Below are 16,858 nucleotides of genomic sequence, written 5' to 3'. Positions count from 1 at the left end.
AAGCCGCGACCCCTGTGACGTCACACGCCTCGACCCCGAGCGTGGCCAAGCAGGAAGTACCATCGGCCTGGTCGCAAGGCCTAGTACCCCCGGGCGACGCAATACCAACAGCGCCCCCTACCTCCGCGGAGCCCCCGGCCTGGTCGCAGGGCCAAGTAACACAGGGCGCCGCCGTTCTTACGGTGCCCTTTACTTTCAAGGTGCCCCAGGCCTGGTCGCAAGGCCTGGTTAACCCGGGCGCCGCTACCACCACGGCGCCCATAACACCTAAAGTACCGCACCTGGGTGAGGACCTGTTCGCCCAGCATACGTGCCCGGATGGGCAGCCCTTCGTATGGCCCCAGGAATACATCCAGCTGGAGCTGCAAAAAGCAAGGGCCATGTGCGAACCCCTGATCCCGGCTCCAAAGCCCATGAAGAGGATCTCGCCCCCGCTAGAAGAGACCCAGTTTGAGTGGGATCCCACCGGAGAAGACCTCATGGGGTTCACTCAGGAGACTCGGGCAGCCGCAGCGGAGCGTGCAGAGTGCTGCCGCCAGCAGCTCGAGGTCTTTGAGAGGGAGCGGAGAGAGAGGCGGGTCCGGGAACAACAAGCCCAAATAAGGAGCGCGGAGCAGAAGAGCCGGACCAGGAGAAACCCCCGTGCAGCGCATGGTCCCCGTACCATCGGGACTGTGATAAAGTTCAATCTGCAGCATGGGTGGGGTTTCATTAGGGATCACCGCACCCCAGGCGACGTCTTCGTGACCAGGAGAGACGTTGAGTCCCACCTACCGGAGGGACACAGAGGTCGTGACCTGTATTTAGGGGACGAGGTCACCTTCACCCGGCACAAGTGTGCCAAAGGACCCTACGCCCTCCATGTGCATCGCCTGACGGAGGAGGAGCTGCGGTGTGAGGAGGAGCAAGAGGACCCGGACGGGTCTGAAACTGAAACCAACCAACAAGAAAGAGCAGGAGGACGCCGTCGTTGAAGTACGGTAGAGAGAGACTGTACATAGTTACCCGTCAGGGTATAAGAACTGTTCTAGTTAAAATATAGTCCCCGTTGGGACCAGCCAATTGAACTGAACCCCGTGTGTCCCTATTCCCATTACCTGGCCGAGGACTGAGAGCGGCCATATCCCCTTGTATATAGTTGCGCTTCCTAAAGCGCCCCCTACCGGTTTTATAGGAAACCGTGTTTCTTCAAGAGACTGTCGCACTTTACCCGGTCACAAGTTGCACCGTGACCGGAGGAACCAGAAACAAGAATGTTTATATGAAAAGTTTATTGCTGCTGATGATGTTTTATATGTTTATATGTTGATGTTTATGAAAAAAAAATGTATGTTTGTGGATGTTTATATCTTGCAGCCCGAGGACGTGCTGTGATTTACCAGGGGGGAATGTAGCACCCTGAGGATTCGGCTGCTACAGGGGTATTGCACCTCAACCCAGAGGTGTGATATTCCACTCCCGGGTAAGGATGGAGTGTGGAACTGAGCTCAGTTAGCTGCATGCACTACACACATCCCATTTCCGGGGAACAGACCGATGGTACTCCCACTAGAGAAATGTGCAGGTACGACAGTGTCTGTTCCTGGCTGGAGTGGGAGGGGGGTGGAACATCCCAGTAGTGTAGGGGCAGATAGGGGGAGCAGCCTGGGTAAAGCTAGGAGCTCATTGGGTGCTGGTCACCTGAGCTCACACATAGAGGGAGTATATAAGGTGGGCACCATCTTAGATCAGGGTCTTTGTAGAGGAAGAGAGCAGAGGAGAAGAGCAGCTCCAAGGCCAAGAGAGAAAGAGAGGAGAAAGAAAGACCCAGAGGGGGAGAAAGAAGGAACTCCAAGAGCCCAAATTAGACCAGAGGGTGAAGAGTTGGCAACAGGGTACCGGATCCCAAGCTGGCAGAGGCTACAGCACACCTTAGCCAGGAACCGGAGGTCGTGGGCAGGACCGATCTGCCACGATCACCCACTAAATCCACCCGGAAGGCAGACCAGGAATAGGGTCAGGGAACCCAGAGACAAGGGTTTACCACCAAGAGGCCCGAGGGAGCCGGACATAGGTGGATCCCTGGTGGGGAAGGCCAGAGAAGAGGACAGGACAGAAAGGGAGCTCAGGACCATGCTCCAGAATCACCTGGGGGTTGGCCGAGTCCAGGACCTGGTGGACGCAGCACGGCTCGGGTGGTCACTTAAGGCCGGAGTGACCAGAACAACTGCAGTAAGTAAACAAACCCTGAACTGCACAGCCCGACTCTGAGTCTCATTTCCATCCCCGCTGCACCACCACAACCCCCATCCTCTGCAACTGACCCCCTGAGGCTATACCCCTCCCGTTGGGGGTTATACTACCTGAGCTGCACATACATCACCAGCCTCAGCGGACCCTGCTGCAGCGGCGGCCGTATTGACCGCAATTCAACGGGTGGCGTAGTCGACACAAAAGAACATCTAGTAACATCATAAGGACTGCCACACACTGAGCTTGACACCCTGGGCACGGACCGGGTCACAGCCACTCGGAGACTACAACCCCCATCTGATCCGGCTCCGGGTATCCCTAACAGCACTGGCCCAGGGGGCGCGTCACGGCTACTCACCATATCTCCACCCCAAGGGTGTGGTTCGGCAAGTTAAACATCCAGCCACTGAGTTTTTTTCTCTGTCTGTAGTCTGGAGGCCAGAGACATCACATTACTGAAACAATGGAGGCTACATCTGAGGATATGCTGGCACGCGTCTGGACAGACCTGGACTACAGCCCTAGACATCTGTCGTGTCACCAATGAAACCACACAGAACATTTATAGCGTATATGGATAAAACAATAGATAATGTGTCTTTTCATGTTAATGCTTTTGAATCACCTTGTATTTAAAGGGCATGTCAGAAGAGATGACTGGTCTTTAATCTAGAAATAAATGTTTTTTCCCTTTTATTATTACCAGGACAACGTTACTTTTGGGAACTGCAATATTTCCTTTCACTTGTGTCTTTAGGTCTAGCTAGATACATATAAAGCATTTCTGAACAACTTTGTGACCAACAGCAGGTGAATGCAGACCGAGAAAGTTATAGTCAATATTCTTCTATGATCAATGTGGTTAACAAAAGCTGAGTAGACGAGAACACAACAGGCAACATTTACAGTCCATTAGCTTGGTAATGAAACTGCTGTGAATGTTATAACTGCGTTGGCAATAGTGATGTGTCATGATTATGACAGGAGATCCAGCTGCATTCACCTGCAGCAGATGATGGTCAGATGATGAAAGAAAGCAGCCGGTTCCTGAACATAAGGGAACACGAAAGACCAAGTGCAAATAGGATAAGAGGGATTTTTTAAAAAAAGTTTTGTAACATCATCGCAAAAACAAATAAAAATAAAAAAAATAATAAAATCTGTTTAAGACGACCATTTAATTTTGTAGTAAAATGGACACTTATAACAAATGTTTATCTATTTCCTTATCACACTAGCTTTGGTGCTGGATTTGGAAAAAGCATACCTCTTCCAGGGGATGGTAATCTTCATAATCATGTTTTGGCAGCGATCTCCGTTTTCTTCTAGATTTGGAATGATTCTGCTTTTCAATCACATTTTGCAAATTTTGTATAATAATACTGAAAAAAATAAATAAATACAAAATAAAATATATATATATATACTGTAAGGTGGCTAACGGTCGCATAGTCGATGGGAGGTAAGTATTACAGAGATGGCTATCCTCTGTGATGTAACCCGGAGTGTTTCTCCAGTGCACATAAGCACTAAGAGGATCTTTTGTTTCACCTGGGACCGGGTTATGGGTAGTTTGAGAGTTGGGTGGGTCTTGCTACCCACATACCTCACCTCTGGATGTGGTTAACAGCCTATATAAGGGAGGCTATTGTTTGGCACATGGTCTGTGTGTTTGGAGGGAAAAGGCCTCCTGTGTATGTTTGTCTTCAGACCAGGAAATTGGACACTACCCCAGCCTGTGTGCCACACAGGCCTGAGTGAGCAGAGAGTGAGCTAAGGACATTTACTTTGTTTGTCTGATCTAAAGGCTATTTGCTTTTTTGTTTGGCTTCTGGGTTTATGAAGCAATAAACCCACATGAACTTTTAAAGGAAGATGCCTCCTGTTTTCCTCCCGTCGCACCCAAGTGAGTAAAAACCCTACAATTGGTGTTAGACGTGTGGGCAGCATTCCCAACAGACACGTCTGACTTCCATAAGAAGGACTGCATGTCCTGGGTGAAGTCTGCCATAAGCCAGCAAGTGAAACCCGACTAGATGGAGGACCTGCTCAAACATCTGTTGTAGACACAGTAGGAGCAGCAAGTGCAGCACCAACAGCAAAAAGCGCAGCACCAGCAGATCCTACAGCAACAACAGATGGTGCAACAGGAGGCCACCAAGTTGCTTATGCAGCAGCTTCAGCTCCAGCAGCAGGCCCAACAGAACCAGTGCCGACAACAGCAGCAGCAGATCGATTTGCTCAAAGAGGCGATCCATGGCTCGGCAACAGCTCCGACGACAAGGTCAGTGGGCAACTTTTCCATCCGGAAGGTGGTAAGGGGAGCCCTGCAGAAAATAACCCCGGGGGATGATATAGAGGCCTTTCTGATGGTGTTTGAAAGGGTCTCCGAGAGAGAGAGACTTCTGCCAGAGCAGTGGGCAGAGGTGCTGGCGCCATACTTGACTAGGGAGCCCCAGAAGGCTTATTATGACTTATCTCTGCAGGACACCAAGGAGTATGGTAAATTAAAAACTGAAATTCTGGTGCGCTTGGGAGTGACGATGACTCTCAGGGCACAGCGGGTCCACCGCTGGGCGTATTACTGGGACAAACCACCTCACTCCCAAATGTTTGACCTGTTGCACCTGGTCCAGAAGTGGCTGCAGCCGGAGTCCACTATGCCTGCGTAGAGGGGGTTTGTGCACTCCCTACCGATGCCCATACAGACTTGGGTTACCCAGGGTGATCCACGGAATGCGGATGAACTGGTCGGACTGGTCGAGAGATACCAGGGGGTTGAAGGTTCCTTGGGAAGGCAGCCCTCTCCATACTGTTAGTCCCAACAGGAGGTGGAGGCCCAAAAGGAGGTGGGGTGTACAAGGTCCAAAGGGGTGGTGCCCAAGGTCCCTGTGGGTGATGTGATCTGCTGGAGGTGCCGTGGCCCAGAACACATAGCCACCCGTTGTCCCCTGATCCCCGAGCAGATGGACTGCAGCATAGGACATTGCTGTTCATATTACGTGTATCTGGCCTGCACTGTGGACTGTCCACACAGTGAAGGGCCACAAGCGTGTCCCGTGAAGGTGAATAGGCAGCAAGTAACGGCGCTGCTAGACTCTGGGAGTTTAGTGACCCTTGTGAGGGCCACTCTTCCTCTCCAACTGATCCCGGGGAAATAAAAAATCGGCGTACGGTGCATTCATGGCAATGCTAAGGACTATTGTGTCACCCTGGCCTGGATGCCACAAGTATATTAAAGCTGTGTCTGAGAGCAAGGGGGAGGTTCTCTAGTCAGGGGAACACTAGCATGCAGTACCTCCTGTCTCAGGCCAGTAAGGGGAGCAGGCTGCCCCTATAAAAGCTGGTGCTGGGGGCAGGGTTAGAGAGAACTGGATGGCCTGTCTCAGCACTGAGACGTGTCCCGGAGCAGAGCAGGGACAGAAAGTTGTATTGCACCTAAGAGGAAGTGTGGCAGGAGGAGAGCAACAAGCCAGAGACAAGAGGCGAAGTGAGCCTGTCTTGGCAGATAGAGGACTTAATTTACCAGACTTTGGTGTCTGAGGCTGGGAGAATTCCACATCCTACAGCAGATAACCAGTCCACAGGGGACTGTATGTTTCTTGGCCTAAGAAGCCTGGAGGCTCTGCCACAACAGAAGGGACCAGCACAGCCGTACCAGGCTGGGAGCAGAAAGGAACCCACGTCGCAGGCCATACAGGCGAGAGTACACGGAAAGCTCGGAAACGTGGGCTGTTACCCTATAAGGAGGAGATAGCCAGAAGGAGCACAGAAAGCACGGTAGGCCTACACCCTCACCCTGACCAGGGCCAATTTCCCCATTGCTCTCAGACATCCAGGTCCCCTCCTAGCCGGGACTGTTTGTGGGTCAATTTACCTGTTCTAGTAAAGACCCTGGACTGCAACCTGTTGTCTGTGTGCTCCTTGCTCCTCCAGCACTATCAGCACTGGGACTCTCACTACCATCACTCCCACCATCCATTATACTTCCCTGGGGCCGCACTCTTCCCGTGGGGAGTCACACTACCCTAGCTGCACACCTCATCAGCCTCAGCGGTCTGCATGCAGCGGCGGTTCCTAATAACCGCAATCCACGGGTGGCATAGTCGGACATAATCATCAGCGCATAATGGACTACCACTGGCCTGACCACCCTGAGCCACGGAACCGGGTTGCCACTACTACTCCCATCGTTCCCCTACTGCCCGGATCCGAGTGCCCCACGGCCCAGGGGGCGAGTCAGCTTTGGCGTAGTCGGCAGGATCGCAACCAACCCGCCACAAACGGGTATTGCGTGCCTGAAAAAGACTTTGCACTTACCTGAAAAGAGGTTTCCCGCCGTCCGGAGCCGTTTCCCGCCATTTCCAGCTGTCTCCCGCCATCTTCCATCGGTTCCCGCCATCTTCAGCCGTCTTCCCGCCATCGGACGCCATCTTCAGGACGCCGTGCGGGAAGAAGAGGGGCGTGGACGTCCAAACCGCGCGAGACCCGAAGCTCCGCCCCACGCACCGACGCTGCGCAAGGTCCTGGAAGGGAGAGAGAGCGACGCTGACGACACCAGGACGCGACGCAAGGTCCTCGTCCAGAGCAGCAGCAGCAGCGGGGCCGCGGCCTACAGAAGAGGATCGTCGGAAGGTAGGCCACGCTTAACTAGGGGGGAGGAAGATGTCGGATACAGAGGCGCCCACTACCACCAACGCAGCTGCAGCAGCGGTGATGCCATTTTCCCTGCCCTACATCCCTGGAGCGGCCTGGCTGCCCAAGTACTCAGGGGAGCCCCATGCCCTAACTGACTTTAAGGAAAGGCTGTACAGTTTGTTCCAAGTCTACCCCCTGACAGAGGAACAGAAGGTCAGCATATTAACAGGGCAGTTAACTGGCGCAGCCCAAAGGGAGGTAAAATCATGGCCCACTGAGGAGAAAAGGACCGTGAAGGGTATTCTGGCCCGGCTGCGGGGTACCTTTGACACACGTACCTCCGCTGAAATTAAAATGAGGTTCTATGGATGCAAGCAGCAGGCACAGGACAGCATCAGAGACTATGCCCTAAATTTGCAGGAAGCCCTGAGGGCCATCCAACAAGCTGACCCTGGCAGCGTGCAGGAAACGGATAAGCTACTAACAGAACAGTTTATAGAAGGTCTGCTGTCTAGCGCCCACAGGACCCAGCTGCGCCTCATGTTCTTTCAGAACCCTGATCTGACCTTTGCCCAATTCAAGGTCAGGGCCATAAGGGTGCTCCGTGAATCCACAACAAGTGGCGCTATAAACCCCCGGCGCCCTGCTCTCACCTACCACCAGGAGGCGGCGCCCTCCTCTATGGACTCCATGGGGGCTGATGCACAGGCCCTGAACCAAGCCCCGTCGAAAGATTTGCACCACCAAGTCCAGGAGCTGACCAGGAGCGTCGCGGCGTTGACCAGGACCGTCCAGGCGTTACAAGTGGACCCATCAAGGCCCATCGAGCTGGCTTCAAGTCCGGAGGATGTCCCGTGGCGTCAACAGAGGAGGATCCCGTCGTTCCGAGGGAGGCCCACAGACCGCTACGCAGAGGATGGACAGCCCATTTGCCGCCGATGCAACCAGCCCGGACACATTTCCAGGTACTGTAATTTAAACGGGTCCAACCTGGGGCAGAGGGCCAAACCTCAGGCATAAGATCACCAGGCCCTTACAATTGGCGTAATAAGTACTTTGGGGGGCGCCCGGTTTTACTCGTGGTGCTGGACGGTATCCCCATGAGCGCCTTGCTGGATACTGGGTCGCAAGTAACCACTATCCCTTATGTACTTTTTAAGCAGTATTGGACTGATGCTGATATCACACGGTATCCAGACAGTAACTTGAGCATCATCGCCAGTAATGGCTTACCCGTGCCGCAGATGGGGTTCAAGGAGATGACCATTAAGATTGGTAAAGTTGAACTGCCGGCACAGGGAGTAATTATTGTGGACATTGACCGTCGTGAAAGTCACCCTAAAATAACTGTGGGTACTAATGTGATTGAAAATTGTCTTTCAGAGGTAATTGTAATTCTACAACAGGTGGCGGTGAATGCTAGTTCCAGCCAACAGAGAGTCCTCAACAAGGAGATAAAAGCCCTGATGAGACGGCAGCAGGTAGAACTGTCTGGTGGTGAGATCGGTAGCGTAAGACTGAGTGACCCATTCCCCATTTCCATGCCTCCCAAAAGTGAAATGATGATCTGGTGTCGGACTGCAATCGGGTTGAGAGGTAGAGACTACCAAGCCATGGTAGAACCCGTGTACTCAGACAGCAGGCCCGCCATTTTGACAGGCCGGGGGGTGGTTGATGTCCGTCATGGGAGGTGCCCGTTCGCATCCTCAACATTGGGGAGAGGGAAGTACACTTACCCAGGTACCCTACACTCGCCAAACTGTTTGTTGTCGAACACAAAGCTATCAGGGCCGTGGAACCCTTGCCTCCATCTCCACAGGCGGAGGGTAATGGCCCACAGAAACAAAAGGAGGACTGGTGCCAGAAACTCCATGTGGGTGCTGACTCCACTCCCCTGCACCAAAAATAGGGAGTCTACCGGGTGGTACAGGAGTACGAGAGAGTCTTTAGTAAGCACCCGCTAGACTTCGGCAGAGTAAAAGGGATAGAACACCATATCCCCACGGGGAGCCACCCACCAATAAAAGAGAGACACAGGCCTGTACCCCCTGCACATTATCAGAACGCCAAGGGTATGCTGCGGGAAATGAAAGAAGCTGGGGTCATTAGAGATAGCGGTAGCCCCTGGGCAGCTCCCCTGGTTCTGGTAAAAAAGAAACACGGCACCATGAGAATGTGTGTGGACTATAGACAAATCAACCGTATCACCCACAAAGACGCATATCCGCTGCCTAGGATAGAGGAGTCTTTAGCCGCACTAAAATCGGCTAACTTCTTTTCTACTTTGGACCTTACTAGCGGGTACTGGCAGGTTCCTGTGGCAGAGGCTGACAAGGAGAAGACCGCCTTCACCACCCCGATGGGACTGAGCGAGTTCAATTGTATGCCTTTCGGGCTCTGCAACGCACCAGGGACCTTCCAGCGGCTGATGGAATGCTGTCTAGGGCACCGAAACTTCGAGACGGTCCTCCTTTACCTGGACGACGTGATCGTCTATTCGAAAACCTACGAGGACCATCTAAAGCACCTGGCCGAGGTGTTCGAAGCCCTGGCAGGCTATGGCCTGAAGGTGAAACCATTGAAGTGTCACCTGCTGAAACCAAAGGTCCAGTACCTAGGGCACATGGTAAGCGCGGAAGGAGTGGCCCCCGACCCTGACAAGGTCACGGCAATCAAGAGCTGGCCAAGCCCCTCGAACATCAAAGAGGTGAGACAGTTTCTCGGATTGGTAGGCTACTACCGAAGGTTCATCCCCGGGTTCACTAGGATGGCAGCTCCTATGCAGGACCTCCTAATCGGACAATCTAAGTCCAGGAGCCAAAAGCCGCCCTTCAAGTGGGATAAACCGGAAGAGGAGTCCTTCCGCCAGTTGAAGATGGCCCTCACGGGGGATGAGATCCTGGCCTACCCTGATTATGGTCAGCCTTTTATTCTCCACACGGACGCCAGTAATGTGGGACTGGGAGCAGTACTGTCCCAAAACCAACAGGGCAGAGAAAGGGTGATCGCGTACGCCAGCCGGAAGCTGAGGCCCACCGAGAGGAACCCGAAGAATTACAGCTCCTTCAAGCTAGAATTCTTGGCGGTGGTGTGGGTCGTGACAGAACGCTTCAAGCATTACCTGGCCTCCGCAAAGTTCACCGTGTACACTGACAACAACCCGTTGACACACCTGGACAATGCAAGACTGGGTGACCTAGAACAGCGGTGGATGGCCCGTCTCTCCAACTATGACTTTGTGATCAAGTACCGGGCCGGCAAAACCAATACCAACGCTGACGCCCTATCGAGGATGCCTCACTTACCTGAAGGTGACGAAGACCCAGAAGAGCTGGAGGAGGTAGAACTCCCCGCGTTTCACCGGTATGGAGCCGCTCAATACTCCCACCGCGTGAAGGAGGAGGATCTAACAACCGTGATGATCAATCCCCTACCTCACCACAGCTGGGCCGAGACCCAAGATAGTGACCCTGCCATCCGCCTGGTGAAAGATCTGCTGACCCAGGAGGACGCCCGCATGGATCCGGATGCTCCAGAGGAAGCCAAGCAGCTATGGAAAGAGAAGAGCAAGCTGTTCCTCTACGAAGGCAAGCTGTGCAGAAGGATTGTCAACCACCGGATGCACGAGCTGACCTGGCAAGTCGTGGTTCCAAGGCGGGATGCAGCTATGGTCCTGGGGGCTTACCATGACAGAGCGGGGCACTTCGGTTGGAAGAAACTGGAGTTCCTGCTAAGAGGACGGTTCTTTTGGGTCGGCATGAGAGGGGCTGTAGAGAAGTGGTGCAGAGACTGTGGCCCTTGTCACCTAAGGAGGAAGGACCGTGCCAGCCAGAAGACACCCTTGAGGCCCATCGTCACCACACAGCCTCTTGAGCTGGTAGCTCTGGACCACGTCAAATTGGCTCCAAGCCGGTCAGGATACATCTACGCCCTGACAATCGTGGACCACTATTCCCGTTTTCTAGTGGTGGTCCCGGTGAAAGATTTGACAGCCCAAACGGCGGCCAGAGCCTTCCAGCAATACTTCTGCCGTCCACACGGGTATCCGGAACAGGTCCTGACAGACCAGGGTCCAGCGTTCGAGGCTGAAATCTTCCAAGAGTTCTGCAACCTCTATGGCTGTAAGAAGATTCGGACAACGCCTTACCACCCACAAACCAACGTGATGTGTGAAAAAATGAACAATATAGTCATTGACCTCCTGAAGACGTTGCCCCTGGAGGAACGCAGCCTGTGGCCAGAAAAACTGCCGGACCTGATAGACCTATACAACCATATCCCGGTGAATGCTACAAACTGCACCCCGGCTTACCTGATGCGAGCCAGACCAGGTAAGCTGCCCGTAGACCTGGAGATGGGAGTCCTGATGCCTGAGGACACCTCCCCGGATGTGGACTGGGATACGGAAAGGCAACTGCAGTACAAGAAGGTACAGGAGAGTGTGGAGAAGAGCCTGGCCCAGGTGAGAGAGAGGCAAGAAAGACTCTTCAACCAACACGCCCCTGCTGGTCCCCTAGAACCTAGTGAGCAGGTCCTGAAGCGAAAGAGAAGGCTTCACAAGTTGGACGACCAGTGGGAAAGGGAACCCTACACCGTACTGCAGTCTGATCACGACAACCCGAAGGTGTGCGTGATCACCAAGGACGGAGGAGAAACCACTAGTACCGTCTCCAGAGACCACCTCAAAAGGTGCCCCGAGCAACTCCGTAGTGCAGAAGAGGATCAAAGTGACCTTGAACCCGCAGAGGACAAGGAAGAAATGATCAGCACCGTTCTTGGAGAGTTTCCTCGGTCCTGGACTCGAATAAATGATGCCATAGTGGTACCCGTCCTGCACTTCCTGCAACCGGCACAGCAACAACCAACACCAGAGCCGGAAGGTGAAGAGGAACAAGCAGTTCCAGAGGCAGAAGAGCCTGTACCAGCAGCCCAGGAGTGTCCACCCTCTGCTGACAGTGAGCCTGCCATGCCTGCGGTAAGCCAAAGGACCCGGCTGCCTGCCCTGCCTGTAAGTCCAGCTGGTAGCTGTACCCCTAACGCTAGTGGGGAAAGCCAGGTCGGTCCACCACCAGACAGTGCATTAAGGAGGTCAACCAGGAGCACAAAGGGACGGATACCCGCTCGCTGGAGAATATAGAGTGCACTAAAATTGTAAATAACCCTGTTGCCAAATGTTGAAATGTTTGCAAAGTTACATGCATGTTTGGTAATTCTGTGTTTCAGTTTCTTGCAGTTACCGTAAGGACTCAAAGGTTATGGACTTTTTATAACCGGGATCTTGTATGGACTGCGTTCGGAGCCTAACCAAGGAATGAACTAAGACTGTAAAGGACTTGGGGTAGGACAGACCCCCACCTGGTTAAGGCTCCCCGTTGTATTGGTGATATGGACACCCGGTCACAGACCACACTGTGACCTTAAGAACTCAAGCTGTGCGTCGTCTGTCTGTTAATGTTTTATGGTTATGCATATTGTCTTTGTTTATTGTTTAGTCCCGGAATACTAAATTTTACTAGGGGGGAATGTGTCACCCTGGCCTGGATGCCACAAGTATATTAAAGCTGTGTCTGAGAGCAAGGGGGAGGTTCTCTAGTCAGGGGAACATTAGCATGCAGTAACTCCTGTCTCAGGCCAGTAGGGGGAGCTAGGCTGCCCCTATAAAAGCTGGTGCTGGGGGCAGGGTTAGAGAGAACTGGATGGCCTGTGTCAGCACTGAGACGTGTCCCGGAGCAGAGCAGGGACAGAAAGTTGTATTGCACCTAAGAGGAAGTGTGGCAGGAGGAGAGCCACAAGCCAGAGACAAGAGGCGAAGTGAGCCTGTCTTGGCAGATAGAGGACTTAATTTACCAGACTTTGGTGTCTGAGGCTGGGAGGATTCCACATCCTACAGCAGATAACCAGTCCGCAGGGGACTGTACGTTTCTTGGCCTAAGAAGCCTGGAGGCTCTGCCACAACAGAAGGGACCAGCACAGCCGTACCAGGCTGGGAGCAGAAAGGAACCCACGTCGCAGGCCATACAGGCGAGAGTACACGGAAAGCTCGGAAACGTGGGCTGTTACCCTATAAGGAGGAGATAGCCAGAAGGAGCACAGAAAGCACGGTAGGCCTACACCCTCACCCTGACCAGGGCCAATTTCCCCATTGCTCTCAGACATCCAGGTCCCCTCCTAGCCGGGACTGTTTGTGGGTCAATTTACCTGTTCTAGTAAAGACCCTGGACTGCAACCTGTTGTCTGTGTGCTCCTTGCTCCTCCAGAACTATCAGCACTGGGACTCTCACTACCATCACTCCCACCATCCATTATACTTCCCTGGGGCCGCACTGTTCCCGTGGGGAGTCACACTACCCTAGCTGCACACCTCATCAGCCTCAGCGGTCTGCATGCAGTGGCGGTTCCTAATAACCGCAATCCACGGGTGGCGTAGTCGGACATAATCATCAGCGCATAACGGACTACCACTGGCCTGACCACCCTGAGCCATGGAACCGGGTTGCCACTACTACTCCCATCGTTCCCCTACTGCCCGGATCCGAGTGCCCCACGGCCCAGGGGGCGAGTCACTATCCTATGGACAGAGTGGATGTTGAAATGGCCCACGGTACTAAGTCTCACGAGGTCAGCGTCGTTCAGGACTTGTTGCACCCTATCATTATAGGCTGGGACTTTTGTTTATTTTGGGATCTGTGGGGGAAAGGTTCAGGGTGCGTTGGCACGGTTAAGAAACCAGGTAACCCTGAAGAGGTATCACCACACCCAGAGTCAGACAGGTTTCCCTTTTGTGTCCTTGTGGGGGCTGAGGAGCTAGGGTCCCCTGAGTCTGACATTTCAGAGTTAGGGGTGACCAACGAGAATTTTGAGTCTGCCCAACATAGGGATCTAACTCTGAAGGAAGCCTTCAATAATGTCACGGTCATAAATGAGGTGGCACAGGAGCCAGGGGCTGACACAAGATTTCCCTATTTTATGATAAGTGGGGAATTGTTGTACCGGGTCACAAAAGTGAGGGAAGAGCTGGTGGAACACTTAATAGTACCGGGTCCCTATAGACGGAAGGTGTTGGACATGGCCCATTCGCATATCTTGGGGGGACATCTAAGGGTGGAAAAAACGCAGGGACAGATTATGCAGAGGTTCTATTGTCCTGGGTGTCACTGGGAAATATTAAAGTATTGCAGGTCCTGCACTTTTTGCCAGTTAACCGCCCCCACCTCTCACTTTCGACGTCCCCTCATGCCATTGCCCATTATTGAAGTACCATTCGAGAGAATTGCCATGGACTTGGTCGGTCCCCTGGTTAAATCTACTTGTGGGCATCATTATACAGGTACTTCTCACAAAATTAGAATATCCTCAAAAATGTTATTTATTTCAGTTCTTCAATACAAAAAGTGAAACTCATATATTATATAGCGTCATTACAAAGTGATCTATTTCAAGTGTTTATATCTGTTAATGTTGATGATTATGGATTACAGCCAATGAAAACACAAAAGTCATTATCTAAGTAAATTAGAATAATTAAAAAAAAACCCCTGCAAAGGCTTCCTAAGTGTTTAAAAAGGTCCCTTACTGTTTCAGTAGACTCCACAATCATGGGGAAGACTGCTGACTTGACAGATGTCCAGAAGGCAGTCATTGACACACTCCACATGGAGGGTAAGCCACAAAACATCATTGCTAATGAAGTTGGCTGTTCACAGAGTGCTGTAGCCAAGAATATTAATGGAAAGTTGAGTGGAAGGAAAAAGTGTGGAAGAAAAAGGTGCACAAGCACCTGCTGCTGGAGTCATAGCTTCAAGAGCCACCACACACAGACGTATCCAGGACATGGGCTACAAGTGTCGCATTTCTTGTGTCAAGCCACTCATGGCCAATAGACAACACCAGAAGCGTCTTACCTGGGCCAAGATGAAAAAGACCTAGACAGTTGCTCAGTGGTCCAAGGTGTTGTTTTCAGATTAAAGTAAATTTTGCATTTCTTTTGGAAATCAAGGTCCCAGAGTCCGGAGGAAGAGTAAGGAGGCACACAATCCAAGCTGCTTGAGGTCTAGTGTGAAGTTTCCACAAGCAGTGATGGTTTGGGGAGCCATGCCATCTACTGGTGTAGGTCCACTGTATTTTATCAAGACCAGAGTCAGCGCAGCCATCTACCATGAAATTTTAGAGCACTTCATGCTTCCCTCTGCCGACAAGCTTTTTGGAGATGGAAATTTAATTCTCCAGCAGGACTTGGCACCTGTCCACACTGCCAAAAGTACCAATACCTGGTTTAAAAACAACAGTATCACTGTGCTTGATTGGCCAGCAAACCTGCCTGACTTTAACCCCATAGAGAATCTATGGGGAATTGTCAAGAGGAAAATGAGAGACACCATGCCCAACAATGCAGACGAGTTAAAGGCTGCTATCAAAGCAATCTGGGCTTCCATAACACCTCAGCAGTGCCACAGGCTGATCGCCTCCATGCCACGCCTCATTGATGCAGTAATTTACTGAGATAATGACTTTTGTGTTTTCATTGGCTGTAATCCATAATCATCAACATTAACAGAAATAAACACTTGAAATAGATCACTCTGTTTGTAATGACTTTATATAATATATGAGTTTCACTTTTTGTATTGAAGAACTGAAATAAATTTAATTTTTGAGGATATTCTAATTCTGTGAGAAGCACCTGTATCTTGGTCATCCTGGACTATGCCTCATGCTATCCGGATGCAATTCCCCTGAGAAACTCCTCCAGAAAGAGTATAGCCCGCAAATTGGTCCACGGTTTTTCCCGGACAGGTTTACCAAGGGAGATCCTGACCGACCAGGGAACACCTTTTTTGAATAAAGTGATGAGGGAGTAATCAAGGTCTTGAAAATCTCCCAACTGATGACTTCAGTGTACTGTCCTCAGACAGATGGCCTTGTGGAAAGGTTTAATAAAAGGCTATAGAGTATGCTGAACAAGGCCATAGAAAAGGACGGTAGAGACTGGGACTGTCTCCTCCCATATCTGTTGTTCTCCATCCGAGAGGTTCCACAGGCCTCTACGGGGTTCTCGCCATTCGATCTTTTGTATGGCTGACATCCATCCGTGAGGTCTCCTGGATAAAGCCAAGGAAACTTGGGAAGCCGATGTCACGCCCCACAGAAGCATCATCGAGCACGTGGCACTGATGCAGCAGAGGATTGCGAAGATGATGCCCATCATAAAAGGACAACTCCTCCAGGCACAAAAAGCTCAGGCCAGGGTCTACAACCGGTCAGCCAGAGTAAGGCAGTTCAATCTGGGAGATTGAAGGTGGCTCTGTCCACCGAAACGCGTTGTGTGTATATTAATAAATCAGTCCTTTTAATATTTTTGCCCTGTTATTGGCGCTCTGGTACCGCTATTCATATTCATTGATTGTTCCTGGGGATCGTGGCATACTACAGGAAGTTCATCCCAAACTTCGCAATGATGGCTGCACCCCTGACTGACCTCATTAAGGGGATGAAATCGGCAATGGCCAAATGGTCTGAAGAGGCAGAGACGGTCTTTCAAAAAATGAAAGGGGCTCTGTATAAGCAACCGGTCCTGGTGGCCCCTGACTTTAAGAAAGAGTTTATACTCCAAATGGACACCTCAGATCGGGTTAAGAGCATTCCTTTCCCAGGAGATGCACTGGGAGGAGCACCTTGTTCTCTACCTGAGTAGGAAGCTGTCCTCATGTGAGAGGAATTATTCAGTCATAGAGAAGGAGTGCTTGGCCATAAAGTGGGTGGTGGACACATTACGGTACTATCTGGTAGGTCGTAAGTTTATATTGGTATCTGACCATGCCCCACTCAGATGGTTGAGGGAAATAAAGGGTAAAAATGCTAGGGTCACCCACTGGTTCTTAGCCCTACAATATTTCAACTTCCATTTAGAGCATAAAGCAGGGAAGCTACATGGTAATGCCGATGCCCTATCGAGAATACCCTGTCTAGTAGTAGAAAGTGCCAAGTCCCA

The 16,858-nt window shown here is 51.7% G+C and overlaps 1 protein-coding gene across 1 annotated transcript in view; it reads right to left on the bottom strand.

Annotated features, from left to right (window-relative positions):
- Window positions 1-16,858, bottom strand: part of CPA6 (carboxypeptidase A6) — a 400,270-nt gene that overhangs the window by 85,642 nt on the left and 297,770 nt on the right. Inside the window, exon 4 of the mRNA XM_073679426.1 lies at window positions 3,500-3,614. Coding sequence (XP_073535527.1) covers window positions 3,500-3,614 — 115 coding nt within the window. The remainder of the gene's footprint in view (window positions 1-3,499; window positions 3,615-16,858) is intronic.

This window comes from Phyllobates terribilis, unplaced genomic scaffold, assembly GCF_046119375.1.
Source record: "Phyllobates terribilis strain yellow unplaced genomic scaffold, ASM4611937v1 Scaffold_4__5_contigs__length_816908805, whole genome shotgun sequence".
Taxonomy (NCBI): domain Eukaryota; kingdom Metazoa; phylum Chordata; class Amphibia; order Anura; family Dendrobatidae; genus Phyllobates; species Phyllobates terribilis.
This window is presented reverse-complemented; position numbering and strand designations above follow the sequence as displayed.